The sequence below is a fragment of the Salvia hispanica genome, chromosome 4, assembly GCF_029641045.1.
Source record: "Salvia hispanica isolate PSC_SH4W2 chromosome 4, Shi_PSC_v1, whole genome shotgun sequence".
Taxonomy (NCBI): Eukaryota; Viridiplantae; Streptophyta; class Magnoliopsida; order Lamiales; family Lamiaceae; genus Salvia; species Salvia hispanica.
The window spans coordinates 59,767,900-59,791,602 of NC_142695.1; the positions used below are offsets into that span (position 1 = coordinate 59,767,900).

The 23,703-nt window shown below is 37.5% G+C and overlaps 2 protein-coding genes and 1 pseudogene across 2 annotated transcripts; 2 read left to right on the plus strand and 1 right to left on the minus strand.

Annotated features, from left to right (window-relative positions):
* Positions 1-465: 465 nt before the first annotated feature.
* On the minus strand, positions 466-1,912 carry LOC148929795 (uncharacterized; annotated as a pseudogene).
* Positions 1,913-6,850: 4,938 nt separating this feature from the next.
* On the plus strand, positions 6,851-12,073 carry LOC125195632 (putative inactive disease susceptibility protein LOV1). The gene is made up of 3 exons (XM_089070186.1): positions 6,851-7,070; positions 8,658-9,460; positions 9,922-12,073. The coding sequence occupies exons 2-3, from the start codon at positions 8,671-8,673 to the stop codon at positions 11,652-11,654; spliced, it is 2,523 nt and encodes an 840-aa protein (XP_088926312.1). The 5' UTR covers positions 6,851-7,070; positions 8,658-8,670; the 3' UTR covers positions 11,655-12,073.
* Positions 12,074-17,053: 4,980 nt separating this feature from the next.
* On the plus strand, positions 17,054-20,624 carry LOC148929796 (putative inactive disease susceptibility protein LOV1). The gene is made up of 2 exons (XM_089070187.1): positions 17,054-17,819; positions 18,516-20,624. The coding sequence occupies exons 1-2, from the start codon at positions 17,054-17,056 to the stop codon at positions 20,249-20,251; spliced, it is 2,502 nt and encodes an 833-aa protein (XP_088926313.1). The 3' UTR covers positions 20,252-20,624.
* The last annotated feature ends 3,079 nt before the right edge of the window (positions 20,625-23,703 follow it).

Here is a 23,703-nt window from a genome sequence, read left to right on the forward strand (position 1 = left end):
CCAAGCTACCTCATGATTATATCCACAAACCAAATTTTACCCCTACCGAGGAAAGCTTGTCCGATTCATATGAAAACATCGCATTGTTTTCGTCTGGGAATTTTCCTCAAGGCAAGGGAAACTACATCAAAGGGGGAAGAACATATCGGGTGATGGATGATTTAACTGTAACACCTTTCTATATTTCATCAATCCTTTGCAGTCTCAATAAGCAGATGATTTCAGCGAGTTGTGGAATCTTAGAAAACTACAAGTCGGAAAAGGTGGATTGCAGGTTCTCAAGGAACTAGAAATCAAGAATTGTCCTCGTCTGGACACCCTACCGGAAGAAATTAGGTCAATGGAGTATCTGAAGAAGTTTAAGGTGGTAACTAATAGAAGTAGAAAATGCAAGGAACAAAGCTATTACTGAAAGGGATTGAAAACATGGGATGGGACTCGGATATCTTGCTCTGATTGCTCATTTTATAAGTGTTTCAGCAAACCATTGGTCAAAGCTAAATTCGATGTTAAAGAAGCTTTCAATATGCTTAAAGCCTGTACCGAGATATCATCTCAATTTGCGATCATAAATATAAAGTATCATATCGCTTTGTGGATTAATGAAACAAGAACTCAAGTGAATTTACCTCTTCCAAGCCAATTTCTATCTCCACTTCCTCCAAATAAGATATTGTAATCATCTGCAGGCCGAGACTGCAAAGGATTGAGGAAACATGGAAAGGTTTTACAGTTAGATCATCCATCACCTGATATGATCTTGGTCCGTTGATATATTTTCCCCGGCCCTGAGGAAAAATTATATGAGAAAACACTGAGATGTCTTCACAGGCATCATCAGGAAAGGTTTCCTCCTCAGTGAGAGGTAGAATCGGGTTTGCAGATGTATAACCATATGGTAGGTTGGGTTTGATTAGCCTGTTTTTCATACATGAAGACTTGAAATGGTTGTCGTCTATGAGACAGGAAATGCTGTTGTATAAGTTGTCAATACTTTTGATAGAAGATTTGTTTAACAGAAGCCACTCCACTCCTCCAAGTGGGATAACAAGCAAACTAAACAGGAATTCTATGAAATCCATCTTTGCATGTGCAAACAACAACTTATTTGTCGATTTCTGTACCGTGACCTTCAATATCATCTTATTAGAGTTGGAATTCTCTTCCTTTTCAACAAGAGCAAATGTAGTCTCAAGCTCTATTACTACCTCTATAGAGTTCATCTGTCTTGTTTTATTGAGTAAGATCTGACAACAGAGTCTGGGAAATCATAGATGCCCTGAGCAAATCCATTATCTAACAAGAAACACTTATGAACTAGTAACCACAAAATTGATGGAAATTGTCCAATGAGAGATTGTGATTCACCTTATTGAGTCCAAAAGTCACATTCACGAACTCCGCACCTTCTATTCCTGTTATGTTAAGTATGCTTAAAGTTTGCACGAGCCCTTTTGCGTCAGACACTATCTGCAGATCATCACTGATGATGAATGTTGCCGTATTTACAGTAAATAAACCGTTGCTACGATCCGCTTGAGATAGCTTCCGACTTGCATCTCTTTGTATAACAAATCCGCAAACTCAAACAGCACGTTCATCATAAACCATGCCCGTGAATACAAGTGATGCGAAGCATATTTTCTATATCTTTCCCCTTGGAATACACATTATTATGTAAATTATAACTCATCAAATCATGTTTTTATTGAAGTTTAGGATGTAAAAAGCTGACTGGAGCTCACTTAAACATTCCATCAAACACTTGGTCTGCTATGTAAAAGACAAGTATTTTTTCTCATTGTGTCATTTCACCAAACAGTTGGCGTGCACTGCGAAAGAGTTCCAAATTCAGAGCTGAAGCAGCAGCAACCTCTCGTCCAGGCAGCCATCGCACCGCCACTCGGGCCATTTCTTCAAGGCGTGGGCGTATTGAACCCGTCCGGGCGAGATTTTGCACCAACTACCACTCGAACGGGTCAGTTTCAGGATGCATAAGGATTTCAGCGCTCAACACCCGCCTGGGTCAATTTAGCACAGTTTAACACCCGCCCGGGTCAGTTCCAGAACGCGTTCGGAGTCCAGAGAGGGTAGATTTTCTGACACCCGCCCGGGTGAATTTTTAGTTTCGAAATATACCCGGCCGGGTAGAGCAATTCTAACTGCATCTCTGCAGTTTCTTGGGCGGTTGGCTGGGAATAAAAAAAAGAAGACGAAGAGAGAGAAAAGGGGGGAACGAATCTGGAGAGAATTCCACACATCATATTGGGAGATTAAGCGGTGTACGATTTTGGGTAAGAAAACAAATGGGTGAGAATTTTGAGTTGAAGTGCTACGTGTGTTGTTGGTGAAGGAGTTGGAAAAAGAAGAATTCTCCAAAGTCAAATTCATCATCTTCAAGCTCCATGGTTTCAAGGATTTTCATCTCCATTATCTTTGTTCTTAGTTTGATCATGTTAGGCTAAGAATATTGTGTTGCTCCAAACATGTGTTAGGCAATGTAATTTTGTGATTTATCCTCTGTTCGTTTTTATTTCATACTCGCTTTTACTACTTTTTCTTTGAATTAATCTATCTCAAGGTGCATCTTTAGTGATAGTTTTGCAATCTTATTTTTATGCCTCTTTAGCTTGAAATAAGATGGATCAAAGTAGTCTTGGATTTTCAATTGGATTCGTTTAGATGACAAATTGATATTGGATGTTGAGCATTTTTGAAATCGTTCTTTGAATCTCGCGCTTCCGTAGGATTTTTTAGAATTGTGGAACTTGGTTTTAAGAATATGTGTTTAGCTATTCTTTGACCATTTGTGTTTAGCATGTTTAGTGACTACACTATAGTTTGCTCTTAATTGTCCCGAATGTTATGAGATAGAATCGAATATAAAAGATAAATCCTCTTGTTGTCTACAATTGTTTGGAGTAACTTTCGTCTCTCTCTTGTGTAATTTGAAATTTAAACTTTGTTTAATTTGTTTTAAAATCTTTCTCCAATCAAAAACCTACTTCTTAAATGTTTTTTATTTTGTTCGAGTTAGACAAACTTGCCTTCCCTGTGGATCGACACCTTAAATTACTATACACGAAGCTGTAATCTTGCAGTAAAGTGCTAATATTTGGGTTAATTAATTGAACTTGAGTGCAAAATTATTATGTGTTGATAGACCTAAAATTACACATCAACAAGCTTAGAGCACTGCTCACAAAATAGATTTTCAAGACAACAATCAATACTAATATCAAGCTTTAGTCTTCTACAATCGGTGTCGAATGAAGAGATTGGATTAAGCAAGATATGCTTGGCATCATCAGTCCAAAAATGGGAATTATCGAGATTCGCTACGCTATTGTAGAGTGTGTTTAAGAAGTTTGTCCAAAATCTTCACAATTCTCCCTAATGGCAATGTCAAGAAGCTTAACAAAATATCTACAAAATCGCCATTGGATTCGGCAAATAGCACCTTAGTCTTCTATTAAAAATAGATACCCTTTTCTTTTTAGTTCCGTCCTTAAAACGAACTTTTTATTTTAAGAATTTTTTTTTTCTCCAATAAATTAGTAGGATCCATAATCTTTTAATACACTTTTCTTGCCATTAATCTCAATTTTATCGATTTTGCATTAAAATTTTCGATATTTTAAAATATTTTATTTTTAGAGGCTCGGAGTGAGTAAGAGCATCCTCAATGCATGCGGATGTCCCATAGCCTTCCCGAAGGACATCCCAAAAGCACCTCCTGCCACGTCATCAAGGATATCCCATAGCCTTCCCTACACAGTGGCGGACATCCAATAGCCTTCCCGCGCGGACTTCCTGCAATTAAAAAAATCACAAATGCACCCAATTAACAATTTACGGAATTAAACAATGTACGGTATTAAAATTTCGGCACGAATACGGAGAAAATGCAACTACTTTATTTTTAAAAAAAATAATTATTAAAAAAAAAACTTAACCAACAAAAAAAAACTCAAGCTTCGACAAATTGTTCCCCCATCTCATTCCCCGGCATCAGACTCATCTTCCCCTTCGGCGGTTGTGGTGTCGGCATGGGTGGCAACCTCAGATTTCTTCGTTGTACATGGGATCCGTCGCTGCATGCCACTTCTCCGTTGTTTCGATCATGAACTGCGTCATCTGCAGTTCGGCGATATTGGTCAGCTGGGGAGTGATATGCGAAGGAACTTCCGATTGGACCTCTTGCGAGGCACTGGAACTACCCCTAGCCAACCGCTTCGCGGCCTTATGCCCAATCGGGAAGACGATTGAGGTGTCGGGAACTCTGCCTTGGCTTCGGGGAGTTCGTGTGAACTGGCACTGCTGTTGTACTCGCCAGAGGCGTTGATCTTCGTCCACTTCGGCCACCCAGTTTCAACACCTGCCATAAACTTGGGGGAATTCTCCACCTCAAGATAAACATCCCAATATTTGAACTCTCCAATCCCCTTCTCACTGTCGGGAAACTGCTGGTGAGACAGAAGCTTCACATCTTCGGAGGTCATGTCGCCGGTTGCTAACCGGAGGTTCTTTTGGTAGAGGCCGACAAATCGGTTGAGTTGTTTCCTCAGCCACTCTCACTGTTTCCGGCATTGCTCTACATCGTGTGCCTTCCCGTTGGCCGGTTTCCATTCGAGGTAGCTTTGGCTAATGCGGTATCACGTTCTGTCGATGACCTGGTTGGCCGAGACGTATGGATCCTCGACTACACTGATCCATGCCTTTGCCAGCGCGACGCAGTCCTCAACCTTCCAGGCGGTCCTCTTTCTCCTGTCGCCTACCTCCTCCTCCGCCACACTATCGGTCGCCGCATGCGAGTTAGTGGCCTTGCTCTTCCCCGGCCTCTGAGTCCTCGCCGGTGGCGCTGCTGGCTGCGTGGCTGGCGTATTCCGCGGAGAGATCCCCAAATCATCAAAAGATAACAACTCGGAGTCCGGGAACTGAGTCTCCAGGGCAGTACGAGTCTCCAGCGAAGTACGGACGGGAGAATCACTGCACAAGAAATCCATATAGAGACGATAGACGTTGTCCCCGTGTGGTTGAGGGACACCCTGCCTGCTCCCTCCCGCAACGGCAGTGGTTCCCTGTTGCAGTTGGGCATCATCCCCCTGGTTGCATTTAGGGCATCATCCCCGGCATCTGTTGCACCTGGGGCATCTGTTGCATCTGGTTCGTCATCATCCCGGGCATATTGTAGTACCCGGGCATCATCCCGGGCATATTGTAATACCCAGACATCATCCCCCCATCTGGGGTTGCTGCATCATCCCCCCATATGGGGTTGCTGCGTCATCCCCCCATTTGGGGTTGCTGTATCATCATCGACATTACGGGCATCATCCCGGACATCAGTGCACTTCTGCTAGCATTTTCCCCTAATCGAGATGGAATACACGGGGGGGGGGGGGGAAAGAAATATTCTGCGTTTGTGACTCACTCGTGACGGGGGAATCACTATCGTAATGCGACATATTTCGCCAAAGAAATGAATATAGAGAGAGATAGAAACTTGTTAATACAAGTGGTGCGAATGAAATGAAGTTGAACGAGCAGTCTATATAGAATTTGAAAAAAAAACAAATTAAATTTTATCCGTCGTCCGCCGCTCCGTCCGCACGCCACAGTGGCGGACGTCCCGTAGCCTTCGCGACGGACGTCGCGCCATTCTATTGAGTCTGACTCATAGTGATCATTTATCAAAGAATGACTCTGGTTATCAAATGATTGAACAACCGGGAGCAATTTACTTACGATACTTAGTTGACATTCATAAAAAGTATCTATTGAATTATGAGTTCAATACATCCTCTTTAGCAGAAAGACGGGTATTCCTTGCTCATTATCAGACAATCACTTATCGGAGTCTTTGTCTAAAGAAATGCGTTGAGAAAGGGCAGATGTATAGAACCTTTCAAGGAGATAGTGCTTTTTCAACTCTCTCAAAATGGAATCTATTCCAAACGTATATGCCATGGTTCCTTACTTCGACAGGGTACAAATATCTAAATTTGATATTTTTAGATACTTTTTCAGACCTATTGCCGATACTAAGTAACAGTCAAAAATTTGTGTCCATTTTTCATGATATTATGCATGGATCAGGTATATCGCGGCGAATTCTTCAGAAAAAATGGTGTCTTCCGCAATGGAATCTTCGACCGCGGAACTCCCGTGTCCGCCTGGGAAGTCCGTCCGCCGTGCAGATGTCCGTGGGACGTCGGCCACGCCGGTCCGACGCCCGGTGGACGTCCTCAGTTGATGATGCTCTAATATTTTGTTTGAAAATATCTAGTTGATGATGCTCTAATATTTTGTTTGAAAATATCTCCATTGAGTGTGATTCTTCTTGGAAGTTGTAGAGACCGGATCAAATCCTAGTAATAGTAGAGTAGTACTCCCTCCGTCCCAGAGAAGTTGACACACTTTCCTTTTTAGTTTGTCCCATAAAAGATGTCACATTTCCCTTTTTGGAAAAAGTTCTCTCTCACATGAATATAAAAATTATATTTTCTCTCTCTATTTAACACACAAAACAAAACCTCCTAAAATCCCGTGCCATTTTCAAAGTATGCCAACTTCTCTAGGATGGAGGGAGTACTTAAGTAGGATAAAAGAATTAACAAAATAGCTGGCATGCACCATTAAGATAGATTAATTCGAGGAGACTTTAGATTAAATTATGCCATCGAAAACCCCAATATAAGCTGACTAAACTTTTTTTAATATTAGTTTATTGTTTTTCGTCAGGTAGTGGTTGATTAATTAATTTTTTATTACTCCCAAATAATTAACTTGCTAAAACTTGACTAAATTGAGTTTAAATCTCTTTCAACTCTAGAAAGATTTACACTATACCATTCAATAGCTCGAAGATATATCAAAAAAGATTCTGATTGAATCCAAAGATCGAACCGAGACAGGCCAAGATAAGAAGAAAATTCACAAAAAAAGGTATTATCTTTACCTTCCTTTGAATATATAGTTGAAATCCCATCCAGACTCTGAAAGATCTCACACACTTTTCCATTGAATTCACAGTCGCCGACGAAGATAAGAAGAAATAATCGCAAAAGGTATTTTCTCTTCTTTGAATTGTTTCATAATTCACCATGTTTATGATTATGTGTATGTTGTTTTACATAGATTTTTGAAATCCTTTCCTTCATATATTTGTGCTCCATGATTGGGTGAAATGAGTTGAGGAGATTTACTCTATTACATAGCATATAAATCTCAATCAAAAGAACTTGGTTTATATTCTTAACGTTTTTTATTTGTTGCTTCATTTTTAGGACCAAATTCAGGATATGGTTTGGATCTTGATTATAATTTTTGAGATCCAGATCCATATAGTTTTAGATTATATTTTTAATGTTGATTTTATTTGGAAGTAGAGTTATACCGAGGAATATGGATCACAAAGCTTTTGATTAAGTGTATTAAAGTATCTAATAAAATTAAAGGGAAACTCTAGAATCTTAATTCATTAAAAAAGCCTATCAGTTTTATTTTAAATACATTATATGCTTTTGTGTTTCATTTCATAGTTGGAGTTTATATCATCAGTTTTCATTTTATGACATATTTTGGATTGTGTAATTTGTATGGAATATAGTGTTAATAATGATCTAACTGATAATTAATTAATTAATTATGATATTATGCAGATTTGTGTAAGATTAATTTTGAAATAGAAATAATCCAGATCTAGATCTGGATCTGGATCTAATATATTCGTAGACCCTACAAATCTTATGAATCGGGATCTAATATATTTGAAACTTATAGGTGGTGTTCGGTTTGCTAGATAAAATAATACCAAGATATAATCTAGAATTATGAGACTATTTTAGTTGGATGGGGTTGGCCATAATTAATTATCACTTGATTATCCATCTTGGATTGAGTTGAGGGATACAATCTCATGAATCAAACACACTACATATTTATTTAATCTTGAGATACAATCTTGCAAACTGAACCGACCCCTCCAAAACTACTAGTACAAACTACTGTTTCATTTGGATCCAAGTCCACATTCATGGGGACACATGGATATTTTGGATCTCGACCCGGCTCTTATTTTTTAAGACCCAGTAAATCTTAGCCAAAACATGAAGACCCGGTAAATCTTAACGAAAACATAAAAGACTTGTATTAGATTGAGTTCTGCAAGAGTAGATCTACATCTGACCCATTGGCATCCTGTGCCTAGTGGAGAGCTTGAGCACCCCAACGGAATTTGGTTCCGTCCCAACTACTTTGAGTCAAAACTTTTGGACACGGTGATTCATATATTGCGTTGAAAAGTAGAAGAGATGGAGAGGGAGTAAAGTTAAGGATGAAATACAATAGAACTGATTGGAATTTTTTTTTTGGTTCAAAATAGAAATGATTCAGTTTAGTAAGGATATCTCGAAAAGGAATACGAACTAACCTAGTTGGGACGGACACAAGAGTACTCGTTTAGATTTTTTGTTTTAAAATTTTTAATTTTAGCTTCCTACTTGATAGAGTTGTTTTCGAATTTATGTTAGTGCTTTTTTTCAGAGTTAATATTACCAAAGTATCCATTCTGATATAACCAGTATAGATAGTAGTAGAAGTAAAAATGTAGGCCACAAACTCTGAGTAAATGTTGTCAATTTTCGTACGTGCAGTTTGCCTATAAGCATGTCAGAGGCCATCATCTTAGGGGTGATAGGGGAACTGGAGAGCTTTCTGATTGAGTTGCCGACGACCGATGACTTTATTCATTACAAGCCTGAAACACTAGAAGCTCTAAAAGAGGTAATAAAAGAGCTCAGAATGATGTCGGACTTTTTCAGAGACAATAAATCTGAAGAGGTGAGCAGGCTTAAAAATTTGCTAGCTGACTTTGCTGAGATGGCTCAAGTTTCAGTGGAACACAAATCGCGGCTGATGCCTAATGATATCTCCAAGGACCTACGTGCGCTGAGGAATATACAAAAGCGCATGATGGAGTTTGGAGCTGGTAAGGCGGTGAGTAGTTCAGAAAGTGTTGGAGAAGAAGGAGACGAAGGTGTTGTGGTGGGCTTGGAGAAAGACGTGCAACAGCTTGTCTTTAAAGTGATTCTTAGTGAAGAGGAGTGGCTTATTTATAAACCTATTCTTATCAAAGGCATGGTTGGCGCGGGAAAGACAACTCTTGCGAGACAAGCATACAAGCATGCGGCCATCATTGAAAAATTCAAGCACCGCGCATGGATAAGCCTATCTAGTTTTACAAGTAAACATGAGGTGCTTGTGGAATTGATACACCAGTTGGTGACACTCGATGGAGATTCGTTGTTGCTGGAGGAGATGGACAACCAGAGTCTCCAACAGATGCTTCTCCGGCACCTGGATGAAATGCCGCCATGGTTTATAGTTCTCGACAACGTGATGCAAGAAATACACTTCAAATACTTCTTGCTAGATCTTGCACGCCGCTCAAAGCCAGGTATGCTTCTTTACTTCTTATGTTAGAATCAATTCTGCATGCTTAAACTTATTCACCTTTATAGATAGAAATAGATTTTGAAATGCTTTTACAAGGCATAGAAATCTTTTAAACTAGATTATAATTTAAATTGTTTTAATATAATTCTACTTGTCACCCACGAAACTTATCATATTAGATATATAATTGGTTGAACTAATATATCAAAGACGAAAGTTCAAAATTGGTTTGTACAATTGCACAAAAAACCATTTTGGTCCTACACATTTTAAGTGTGCTAGCTTTTGGTTCTGACAATATGTTTCGGCCCATATTTAAATCAATCAAAACACGTTACGAAACAAAAACTAATTCTTCAGAAGTATATGTACACGCACAATGTAGCACTTCCTAATTTCACACTTCAATATCCTTCTTTGTATCCCTTATTGCATTAAGTTCTTAACATGGTATATAATCAGGGCATAAATGTGGATTGTTGATCACCAGTTGCCATCAGATTTTCGAAAAACTATGGATTTACACTCATGAGATGAAAGCTATGGATTCTGATAAGAGCTGGCAATTGTTTTTGCAAACAATTAATAAATTTACAAGTGATGACAACAAATTCTCAAATGATTTGGAGAAGAAGGCGAAAGAGATGCTGAAGAAATGTGGGGGTTTGCCAATAGCTATAATAGATTTTGGAAGGGAGAAAGCAAAGCAAAGACTTTTAGGGATTGAATGGGATGAACTTTTTGATTCAATTGATTTGAGTAAAACATTGAAGTTGTTGGAACCGATGTATAATAGCTTGAAAGAACATCTCAAGTCGTATTTCTTGCATATGTCCTTTTTTAAGGAAAATGCAATAATGAGGGAGGAAAAGTTGAAACATATTTGGGCTACAAGTGGATTAAGAAATGGAAATAAATCATGTGCCAGTTTAGCTGATCAATCCATTATTGAAGTCGTCCACCCATACCCAGAATTCCGTAGGGTGAAAAGGTGTCGCATGAATCCAGTACTACACATGCTATGCATCAAAAAAGCAGAGGAGGAAATGGGCCTTGAGATGTTAAGGAACAATGGAAATAATCGACCCTTAGAGATCCCTCGTCATCGTGTTATTCATTGTGGCAGAGCCAAGTTTAATCACTCTACGAATCAAGACAAGTATCTTGTTTCTCTCATCTACCATGGAGGTGGTCGATACTTGGACGACGTACGCCAATCTTATTGGAAAAGTTTGGAACTACTCAAAATACTCGACATGGAAGATTTTGGGGTGAAGAATTTATCAAAATCTATCGGGACATTGACTGGGTTAAGGTATTTGGGATTGAGAAACAATTACGTACAAGAGATCCCACACTCGTTGGGGGGCTTAAAAAGGCTCGAGGTTCTCGATATAGCTTTAAACTTTATGGTGGAGGTGCCGGATATTATCAAGAAAATGGGTGGCCTTCGTCTTCTCAACATGTCTGATGTGATTTGCAGAAAGCCTTTAAAAGTAGATGCACTTCAAAATCTTGAGACCCTGACCTTCATGTCTATATATTCTTGGACATATGAAGCCTCGAACTTGGGGAAGATGAGTAGTCTATGTAAATTGGGTATTGAAGACATTGATGAAAACTCGGATGTAAGCGAGCTCTTTCCAGCACTAGATAAGTTGAAGGAACTTGATCACCTTATTTTGAGAGGGTTTCGCTTCAGAATGATATCTTGTTTGGACGAGATTCGTGTTCTACGTGGGCGTTACAACATAAGCACTCTGAGGCTTGATGGATGCATAGCTAGACTACCAAGTGCCGATAGTTTCCCTTATGGGATAGAATACTTGGCTTTGGTAAATACTTGTCTTGATGAAAATCCAATGCCAATACTAATGGAGTTGCCCTACCTAAGGCGCCTCAAACTGCGGAATGCATACAATGGTCGAGAATTGGTGTTCAAGATGAGAGAACTTCAAATCTTGTGCATCAGTGAGTTGTGGAATCTGAGAAAAGTACGATTTGAAGAAAGTGAAATTGCTTCCCTCTGGCGACTAGAAATCACGAATTGTCCACATCTGGAGACACTCCCACAAGAAATTCAGTCGATGAGTTATCTGCGAAAGCTTACGATGGTAACAACCAAACACATTGCAACAAAGATAATAAATTCAGGCTTGCTCTCCAAAATAGTGGAAGTGGATATCAGTCCATAATTTGAAGTGGATATGAGATCAGTGGTTGCAGCCGAGTTAGAAGAGTCGTCATTGCCGGAGCTGGAGCCGGAAGCGTCTACGACACCGTGGAGAGATTGGCTCCAGAGAAATCAACAGATGCAAGGCCATCATGACTCTAACGAGCTCGGAAGAAGCCAAAGCATCTAGAAGACTTTATTTAGTTCATATCCTGGATTATTTTCTGCTTAGATTGTTTCCTTCAAATTAAACACTATTTTTGGGTCGAGCATAATTAAAGCTCCTTTTCGGGTTTTCTTTGTTGATTCTTTCCCGAATCGTAGGTCGAATCAACCCTAGGGTCCTTAGTATTTAAAGGCCGTGTTGTTTCTCTATTCCCTTCTATGAAATAATAACTTTGCCTTATTTTTTGTCTTTTATTTTCTCTACTAATCTGTCAATTTGGGTTGATCGTCGAGATTCTACGTCCTTGCGACTCCACGTTATCGTTCGTATCCTTGTTGAGAGTTCAAACCTCTTAACAGGAGGTCACTTCGCTTACACCACATCGCTCATCAGCTCTCACATCAACTGCCAGCAAATTCGACCCCAACATCAAGCAAGAAGGCCGCTTTATCTTTCACAATTATGTTTAGCTGAAGCAAGTCCTTATTAGCTTAGGATGGAGTCTGTTTTGGTTTCCTTGCTTCATTTGTTAATCCTTTTCCTATTCCGGATTTTCTTTGTCGATTTTATTCCCTGGATCTTGTTTTTTTTTCCCTCTACTGCGAAATTTGCTTTAGAACTAGTATAACACTTAAAATACTATGAAAGTCGAAAGAGAACCTTTGATTGTTTGCTTGGAAAGCAATTAAGTAGACCTTTGGTCAAAGCAGAATTTGATGTTAGAGAAACTTTCAATATGCTTAAAGCCTGCAACCAAGAATTTCTTCTTAACTTGTGATCATAGATACAAACTCATTTATTTTGTGGATGAATGGAACAAGAATACAAATTGACTTACCTCTTCCAAGCCAATTTCCATCTCCAATGCCATCACATCAGATACAGGAATCATCTGTTTATCGAGACTGCAAAGGATCGAGGAAATATAGAATGTATTACAGTTATATCATCCATCACCTGATACGTTCTTGGTCCCTTGTTAAACTTTCCCTGGCCTTCAGGAAATCGTCTAAAGAAAATGACGCTTGATAGGAACCAGCTGGTAAGTTTCCTCAGTATTCATGGAGATAACCAAGAGCAAGTGTAGTCTCAGGCTCATATTCTACTCTGTCGAGTTCATCTGTCTTGTTTTATTTTATTAAGACATCTGACAAGTAACCATAAAATTGATGGAAAGTGTCAAATGAAAGATTGAGATTGATGGAAATTGACAAAGATTGAAATTGTCAAATGAAAGATTGAGAAATCCTATAACAGGTGTTCTCTTATGCCCTAATGACAATTTCAATAAGCTTAACAAAATATCTTCGAAATCGCCATTGGATTCGCAAATAGCACCCTAGTTTTCTCCTTATTTATCATCACATTCAGTGAGATCTATACTTCTTCAACATCAGACATTTTTGGTGATTCTACACATTCAAGCATCTTTTTGCAAAGCTAGGGTTGTAAAATGTAAAATTAATAGTTAGAAATTTGATAATAAGATCAAAGGGGAATGAATGCAATAAGGAAACCACTCATATCTTGAGCCATTTTGTACAAATGAAGCCATAAACATAAACGGATTATGATCATAATCATAATTATCTAAACAAGTACAATTGTCCACGGTTATTGTTGGTTAATTATGTTTAAAACATCTGAATCAAGATGTATCGATCAATTAATGATACTAGAATAAAGACTTACCTTATCACAATGAAAGTTATTGTTTCAGCAGAAGATGCCGGAGTTGTGAGAGGTGGAGTAGGAGTGGAATAGGAGGAGTGGAGGTGATAATTACACTGTAATGAGAATTATACGTGTATAAGTCTAGCTAGTTGGGCTTGGGCCATGATATAGGCTAAACTGTTATGGATGAATTGCATAATAGTTAGAAATTAGAGATGTCAGGCATGATTAGATTGGGATTTTATCAAGTAAAAAAATTAAATTCATGTCAACATAAGTATGATCACTTTGCTTTGAATTAAAATAGATAATTGACATCGTATTCTTTAATATTTCCTACTTTGTCACCAAGTGTGATACGACCTCACGTGTTGGACCCATGACGAGGCGGCTTCGGGATGGACTCGCAACTTTCATTCAAAAGTCCAAGCGGGAGGAGCCTAGGAGGACGGATAAGCCAAAGTTGAGGATCGTGCTGAAGAACGAGGGCCGACCAGTTGGATTCAACTGGAAATCGTCCTATTGAGATGATATCCGAAAGCTATGAAACTACCACCATTGTCTTCATCTTGGAAACAGCTTCGCGTGGGTATCTTTCACATCCCAATCGGAGTCCGAATGAGGGAGTTATGGCGGTTTTACGGAAGTCGCGCAGAGAAGGCCGGGAGCTTCGGGAAAAACGCCCGACCGGGCGTTTCGCTTGTGAAAATCGCCCGGGGACAGGGAAAACGCCCGGGCCGGGCATTTTGGCATGTGAAAAATGCCCGACCGGGCGATTATGCCGATTTTTAGATTTTGTGGGCCAACTTTCTATTTTTGGACCCATAGTATAAATACCTCTTGATGTCATTTTTTTTCCTGGAGGTTTTTGCAGAATTATATGCTTGAGAGCTTTGTTTCCTCTTGGAGAGGGTTTCTATCCAATTCCTAGATTTAGGTTGCTTGAATCCATCAATTGCTAGTTCGAGCATGGATCAAGTAGAGGTATGCTTTGAGGTTTGTGGTTCCCTTGAAGATCTAGCCATGGATGTATGTTAGTATGTTGTAAGTGTCTTAGCTTGCCTCATCAATGACTATGTATCACAATTTCCACTCTATCCAATGTTACTTTTTGTTTTGATCATCTTAGTTTCCTAAATTCTTGTTGGGTTGCCATTATTGATACAATAGAAAATCTACTTCACAAAAATATTAGATCAATCGCCTACAAATTGGATAAATCCTTGGGAAATGGATCACAAAATACATGGATCCACGTCAAAGTGTTAGGGGTGATATGCAATTCCATCAATCGACACTGCCCAAAATGCAATTGAGTGGGAATGAATGAAAAATTGCACGATGCTTGCAAAATGGGTTGACAAGTCAAACTCATCACGTATGCTTCAGTCTTCTACAATAGGTGTAGAATGTAGAAATTGGATTAAGCAGGATGTGCTTGGCATCATCTGTACAAAAATAGGAACAATCGAGATTCATGGTCGATGGTATAATTATAAATATGCTGGCTTAGGTGTGGCTGAGTAATCTTAATTTGTTAAATTTTAAAGTTAAAGACTAATCTATGCACTCGATATCACTCCATCTGTTCTCGATTAAGAGTCACATTTTTCCATTTCGGTGTGTCCTCAATTAAGAGTCACACCTCATTATCACCATAAATAGTCATATTCCACTAATTCAATTCACACACATTTTATTATAAAACCAATATAAAAAAAATGGGTCCCACATTCCATTAATTTTTTCAATCAACTTTTCTTTATATTTTTTAAAATTCGTGCCCGGTCAAAGTATGACTCTTAATCGGGACGGAGGGAGTACTTAATTACTAAATAAATAATGGTGGCTGCATTTATTTTCTTCCTTTCACACGGCTTATAATATTATACTTGTCTGAGCCAATCAATTTGACCATATTAAGTCCACGAATTTGTAGTTGAAATCCCATCCAGAATCTCACAAACTTTTCCATTCAATTCACAGACGCCGACGAAGATAATAAGAAATAATCGCAAAAGGTATTTTCTCTTCTTTGAATTGTTTCATAATTCACCATGTTTATGATTATATGTTGTTTTACTTAGATTTTTGAAATCCTTTCCTTAATTCGTATATTTGTGCTGCATATGGGTGAAATGAGTTGAGGAGATTTACTATTCCTATATTACATAGCATATAATTAAATCTCAATCAAAAGCCCTTCAAGTTTGGGAACTTGCTTTATATTCTTAAGGTTTTTTATTTGTTGCTTCATTTTTAGGACCAAATTCAAATATGATTTGGATCTTGATTATATATCATTTTTGAGATCCAGATCCATTAAAATTTAGATTAACATACTTCTTTCTCTCCCCTTCAAAACTACTAGTACAAGTATTTCATTTGGATCCAAGTCCACATTCATTGGGACACATGGATATTTTGGATCTCGACCGAGTCTTACTTTTTAAGACCCTGTAAATCTTAACGAAAACATAAAAGACTTGTATTAGATTGAGTTTTGCAAGAGTAGATCTACATCTGACACATTGTCATCCTCAGCCTAGTGGCGAGATTGAGCACCCCAACTAGTGGCGAATAATTTTCCCCTATCCTGGATATATATTTTCCATATCCGCCCCCTCTGTTGCCCCGTTGACCAAAAAAAAATAACCATTATCGCCTCAAGCTCAATTGAAATAAAATTTTAAAACTCAACTCAAGCCCAATTAAAAAAGAATTAAAAGCCCAATCTGGTATCTACCTATTCAATTAAATTAAACTCTAATAAACAAAAGCCCAATCTGGTTTATTGTCTGATTGAGTTTGGTATTGATCTTACCCGTAGTGACTGCATCTGTTGAAAGAGTATTTTCAGCAATGAAATTTGTCAACTTGCGGAATAGGATAGGAGATGAGTGGTTGAATAACAGTATGGTAGTATACAATGAAAGATCCATCTTTGCTCGTGTTTCTAATGAAAGAATCTTGAAACGTTTTCAAGATATGCATACCCGTAGAAATTAGTTGTCTCGGTTAACAGATGCTAGAGCTACTTGAATTGTAATAGACTTTCATTTTGCTAAAAAAACATATTGAAGTAATATATTTAATATTTTATTATTTTATTATTTTATTCCACCCCACCGTTTTTAATCCTGGATCCGCCACTGACCCCAACGGAATTTGGTTTTTAAATACTTCCTTCGTCTCAACTAATTTGAGTCAAAACCTTTGGACACAGATATTCAAGATATTCATAAATTGTGTTGAAAAGTAGGAGAGATGGAGAGGGAGTAAATTAAATGATGAAATACAGTAGAAGTGATTTGATGTTCTTTTTTGTTAAAAAAAGAAATGATTCAGTTTAGTTTATACATCTCAAACAGGAATGCGACTAACTTAGTTGCGACACAGACATGGAGTACTAGTTTTGATTTTTTGTTTAAAATTTTTTTATTTTATCTTCCTACTTAAAAGAGTTGTTTTCGAATTTATCTTAGTTCTTTTCTTCCATTTGGGAAAAATGAAGCAAAATCTGAGATAACCATTACAGAGTAAATATTGTCAATTTTCGTACGTGCAGTTTGCCAATAAGCATGTCGGAGGCCATCATCTTAGGGGTGATAGGGGAACTGGAGAGCTTTCTGATTGAGTTTCCGAAGACCGATGAATTTACTGATTACGAGCCTGAAACACTAGAAGCCCTGAAAGATGTAATAAAAGAGCTCAGAATGATGTCGGACTTCTTCAGAGACAATAAATCTGAAGAGACGAGCAGGCTAAAAAATTTGCTAGCTGACTTTGCTGAGATGGCTCAAGTTTCAGCGAACCACATAACATGGCTGAGCCCATATCGTATCTTCGAGGACCTAGATGCGCTGAGGATGATAAAAAAGCGCATGATGGAGTTTGGAGTTGGTAAGGCGGAGAATAGTTCACAAAGTGGTGGAGAAGAAGGAGACGAAGGTGTCGTGGTGGGCTTGGAGAAACACGTGCAACAGCTTGTGTTTAAAGTGATTCTTAGTGAACAGATGTGGCTTATTAATAGACCTGTTCTTATCAAAGGCATGGTTGGTATGGGAAAGACAACTCTCGCTAGACAAGTATACAACCATGCGGCCATCGTTGGAAAATTCAAGCATCGCGCATGGATAAGCCTTTCTAGTTACACAAGTAAACATGAGGTGCTTGTGGAACTGATATGCCAGTTGGTGACACTTGATGGACATTTGTTGGAGATGAACAACCAGAGTCTCGAACAGATGCTTTTCCAGCACCTAGAAGAAATGCCGCAATGGTTTATAGTTCTCGACAACGTGATGCCAGAAATGCGCTTCAAATCCTTCTTGCAAGACCTTGCACGGCACTCAAGGCCATGTATGCTTCTTTACTATTTATGTTAGAATCAATTTTGCATGCTTAAACTTAATTCCCATTTTTAGATAGAAATAGATTTTAAAATACTTTTAATAGGCATAGAAATCTTTCAAACTAGATTATAATTTAAGTTGTTTTAATATAATTCCACTTGTCTCCCACAAAATTCATCATATTAGATACTTCTTCCGTCCCACAAGAATATGCACTCTTTTCTTTTAAATTAGTCCCACTAGAATATGCACTTTCTAATTCTGGAACTTTTTTCTCCCTAATATGGTGGGACCCATAATCCACTAACAATATTTTAATTATTTTTTCTTTCTACCTCTCTTGCTTTACCAATTGTGTGTTAAAACTCGTGCCCAACACAAAGTGTATATTCTTGTGGGACGAAGCGAGTAGTATATAATTGGTTAAACTAATATATCAAAGACAGAAGTACAAAATTGGTGTCATAAAATTACATAAAACCCTATTTCGGTGCTACACATTTTAAATGTGTTAGCTTTTGGTCCTGACAATATGTTTTGGTCCATATTTAACTCAATCAAAATACGTTAAGAAACAAAAACTAATTTTTCGGAAACATATGTGCACGCACAATGTAGGACTTCCTAATTTCACACTTCAATATCCTTCTTTGTCTCCCATATTGCATTAAGTTCTTAACATGGTATTAATCAGGGCATAAATGTAGATTGCTGATCACCAGTTGCCATCAGATTGAAAAACAACTGTTTTACACTCATGAGATGAAAGCTTTGGATTCTGATAAGAGCTGGCAATTGTTTTTGAAAACAGTTGATAAATTTACAAGTGTTAAGAACAAATTCACAAAGGAATTGGAGAGAAAGGGCAAGGAGATGTTAAAAAAATGTGGGGGTTTGCCGCTTGCTATAATAGATGTTGGAAGGGAGAAAGCAAAGCAAAGACTTTTAGGGATTGAATGGGAAGAACTTTTTGATTCAATTGATTTGAGTAAAACAATGAAGTTGTTGGAACCGATGTATAATGGCTTGGATGAACAACTCAAGTCTTGTTTCTTGCATATGTCCTTTTGTAAGGAAAATGCAATAATGAGAGAAAACAAGTTGCACCATATTTGGGATGCAAATGGTGTAGAAGCAGGAGTTACACCATGTGGCCGTTTAGCTGATCAATCCATTATTGAAGTCGTCAACCCGTACCCAGAAATGTATAGTGTGAAAAGGTGTCGCATGAATCCTCTACTACACATGCTATCCATCAAAAAAGCAGAGGAGGAAATAGGCCTTGAGATCTTAAGGAACAATGGAAATAATCGACCCTTAGAGAGCCCTCGTCATCGTGTTATTCATTGTGGCAGAGCCAAGTTTAATCACTCCACACATCAAGACAAAAACCTTATTTCTCTCATCTTCCATGGAGGTGGTCGATACTTGGACGACGTACGCCAGTCTTATTGGAAGAGTTTTGAACTCCTCAAAATACTCGACATGGAAGATTTTGGGGCGAAGACTTTATCAGAATCTATCGGGACATTGACGGAGTTAAGGTATTTGGGATTGAGAAACAATTACGTAGAAGAGATCCCATACTCGTTGGGGGGCTTGAAAAGGCTTGAGGTTCTCGATATAGCTTTAAACTTTATGGTGGAGGTGCCGGATATTATCAAGGATATGAGCAGCCTTCGTCATCTCTACATGTCTGATGCGATTTGCAGAATGCCTTTGAAAATAGATGCACTACAAAATCTTGACACCCTGACCTTCATGTCTATATATTCTTGGACATATGAAGTCTCGAACTTGGAGAAGATGACTAGTCTAGATAAATTGGGTATTGATGAAATTGATGAAAACTCGGATGTAAACGAGCTCTTTGCATCACTAGCTAAGTTGAAGGAACTTACTCACCTTATTTTGAGAGGGTTTCGCTTCAGAATGATGTCTTGTTTGGACGAGATTCGTGTTCTACATAGGTGTGAATGGATATGCACTCTGAGGCTTGATGGATGCATAGCTAGGCTACCAAGTGCCGATAGTTTCCCTTATGGGATAGAGTACTTGGCTTTGGTAAATACTTGTCTTGATGAGGACCCCATGCCAATACTAACGCAGTTGTCCAGCCTAAGGCGCCTCAAACTGCGGAATGCATACAATGGTCGAGAATTGGTGTTCAAGATGAGTCAACTTGAAATCTTGTGCATCAGTGAGTCGTGGAATCTGAGAAACGTACGATTTGATGAAGCTAAAATTGCTGACCTCGAGCAACTAGAAATCATGAATTGTCCACATCTGGTGACACTCCCACAAGAAATTCAGTCGATGCGTCGTTTGCGAAAGTTTAAGATGGTAACAACCAAACACATTGCAACAAAGATCAAAAATTCAGGCTTGGTCTCCAAAATAGTGGAAGTGGATATCAGTCCATAATTCGGTCGAAGTTCGCTGACATCACATCCAACAACCACAAGCTCGCTATCAGCTCTCACATCAACTGCCAGCAAATTCGACCCCAACGTCAAGCAAGAAGGCTGCTTTAGTTTCCTTATTTCATTTGTTAATCCTATTCCCATTCCGGATTTTCTTTGTCGGTTTTATTCCCTGGATCTTGTTTTTTTCCCTCTACTTCGAAATTTGCTTTTGAACTAGTATAAGGCTTAAAATACTATGAAAGTCGGAAGGGAACCTTTGATTGTTTGTTGGTAAGCAATTCACTAGACCTTTCGTCAAAGCAGAATTCGATATTAGAAATTCCATCTTAACTTGTGACAGAAATACAAACTCATTTTATTTTGTGGATGAATGGAACAAGAATACAAATTGACTTACCTCTTCCAAGCCAATTTCCATCTCCAATTCCATCACATCAGATACAGGAATCATCATCTGTTGATCGAGACTGCAAAGGATCAACGAAATATAGAATGTATTTATTGAGTAAGACATCTGACAACGGAGTCTGGGAAATCATAGATGCTCTGAGCAAATCCATAATCTAACAAGAAACACTAATGAACAAGTAACCACAAAATTGATGGAAATTGTCAAATGAAAGATTAAGATTCACCTCACCGAAACCTTCACAATTCGCCCTAATGGCAATGTCAAGAAGCTTAACAAAATATCTACAAAATCGCCATTGGATTCGGCAAATAGCACCTTAGTTTTCTCCTTATTTATCATCACCTTCATTGAGATCTTTACTTCTTCAACATTAGACATTTTTGGTGATTTTACACATCCAAGAATCTTTTAGCATAGCTAGGATTGTAAAATGTAAAAGTAATACTAAGAAATTTGATAATAAATTCAAAGGGGAATGAATGCAATAAGGAAACTACTCATTTCTTGAGCCATTTTTTTAGGGTTTAGGGTTTAGGGTTTATGATCATAATTATCTAAACAAGTACAATTGTGTATGGTTATTGTTGATTAATCATGCTTAAAACATCTGAATCAAGAGGTATAGATCAATAAATGATGTAGATCAAAGACTTAACTTATCACAATGAAATTTATTGTTTCAGCAGATGATGCCGGAGTTATGGTGGTGGCGCCTCCCCAAATGAGAATTATAGTGTAAATAAAATTCACAATGAGAATTACACGTGTATAATTCTAGTTAGTTGGGCTTGGGCCATGATATAGGCCTAACCTGTTTTGGGTGAATTGCATAGAAATAGATAATGTCAATTGGGCCGGCCCATTTAAAATCAAGTCAGTCCTATTCGAATCGGAGCATAATCAAATTGGGAATTTATCAAAAAATTAAATTATACTGTAAATAAAAAATCAAGTGATGAGAATTACACGTCTATAATTTTGGTTGGCTGGGCTTGGGCCATGATATAGGCCTAATCTGTTATGTTATGGGTAGAAATTAGGGATGTCAATTGGGCCGGCCTATTTAAAATCAAGTCAGTCCTATTCGAATTGGGGCATAATCAGAAGATTGAGACTTTACCAAGTCCAAAAATTAAATTCATCTCAAAATAAGTATAATCACTTTGTTTTGAATTAAAATAGTTAATTGACATCATATTCTTTAATATTTCCTACTTTGTCAGCAAGTGTTAGGGGTGATAAGCAATTCCATCAATCGACAACGCCCAAAATGCATTTGTGTGGGAATGAATGAAAAATTGCACGATGCTTGCAAAACGGGTTGACAAGTCAAACTCATATATGGTTTTTGATCACTCGATAGATTTTCTAGTTTTTTCAATAATTTTCATAATTTCATTATATTATTTCTTTTTAAATTCTATTTCGGTGTAAATTTATCTATTGAGGACTTTACATTGTCTAGCATGCAACAATATTGGATCTATGAAGATGGTAGTAAGCCTATACCATCACCTTGTTGCACGTTTGAATTAGGTAAGTTTGATTAGTTCAATTAATTCAAGCGAGTTGCATAATTATATTTGAGGGACGATAGTGTGTAATGCCTCATATAAAAGATTAGCTGTTCAAATTTATAATATTGCAGCCTTTAAATCTGTATTCATTCATCCAAAAAGGAAGAAGAAGAGTTTGTAAGTGTGAGTGGTCTGATGGTAAAGTAGTAACTGAAGTGAAAGGCCTCTTGGAGTTCATTTTAAATTTAAATTATTATTTTTTAAATAGACTAGTCATCTTTAAATTTTCAAATAATTGATTTTTTTATCTTAATCGAAATTAATTTACTTTTTTTTATCTTTAAATAACATTTATTTCCATTTTGCAACTTTAGCTCACTGCATGTCATTGCACCATTGTCTTCTTAATCTAAGAGCTGTGAAAGCCAAAGAATTTAGATAATAATGACTCAACTTTCAAAATGATGGAATCTTTAGAACTAATATTTGACACTTCTTATGTTAACAATAGTACTCCTTCGATTCGTCTATTAAAAATAGATATCTTTTCCTTTTTAATTTATCCTAAAAAACTTTCTATTTTAAGAAAAAATTCTCTCCTATAAAGTAGAATCCATAATCTTTTAATACACTTTTCTTGCTATTAATTTTTTTTAATCGTTTTACATTAAAATTACTGTCATTTTAAAATATTTCATTTTTAGAGGCTGGAGTGAGTAATATTTTGTTTGAAAAGAGTGAGATTCTTCTTCGAAGTTGGAGAGACTTGATCAAATCCTACTAGTAGTATTTAATTAGGACAAAAGAATTAACAAAATAGCTGGCATGCAACTTGATGCTGCATACTTCATTAAGATGATTAATCCTTCACACTAAATTTCGAGGAGACTTTAGATTAAATTATGCCATCGAAAACCCCAATATAAGCTGACTAAACTTTTTTATTATTAGTTTATTGTTCTATCCCAGGTAGTGGTTGATTGATTAATTTTTTATTACTCCTAAATAATTAACTTGCTAAAACTTGTCTGAATTGAGTTTAAATCTCTTTCAACTCTAGAAAGATTTACACTCTACCATTCAATTGAGTATATTTTCCTTGGAATTAGTTGATCCATAATTTGAAGTTGTTGCTTGTATTTTGTGCTTCTTTTCCAATGTTGTGTGTCTTCAAATAACTCCTTTTTATTGTTGGGTCTTTCCCAAGTCGTATTAAGAGATGATTTCTTCCTCCATAACTAAGGCTTTCTAAATATACCAGTTTTTGATAGCAGTCAACCTTGGAAAGTTTATACACATGGACCGCGACGTGTGACAAGTTATATCTAAAAACATATAAGTTTAGAGGTTTCATCGATCAATAAATGGTGTAGAAAAAAATATTTACCTAATCACAATGAAATTTACTGTTTGATGAATTAATTCATGGTCGATGGTATAATTATAATTATGCTGGCTTAGGTGTGGCTGAATCATCTTGATTTGGTAATTTTTAAAGTCAATGACTAATTAATGCACTCG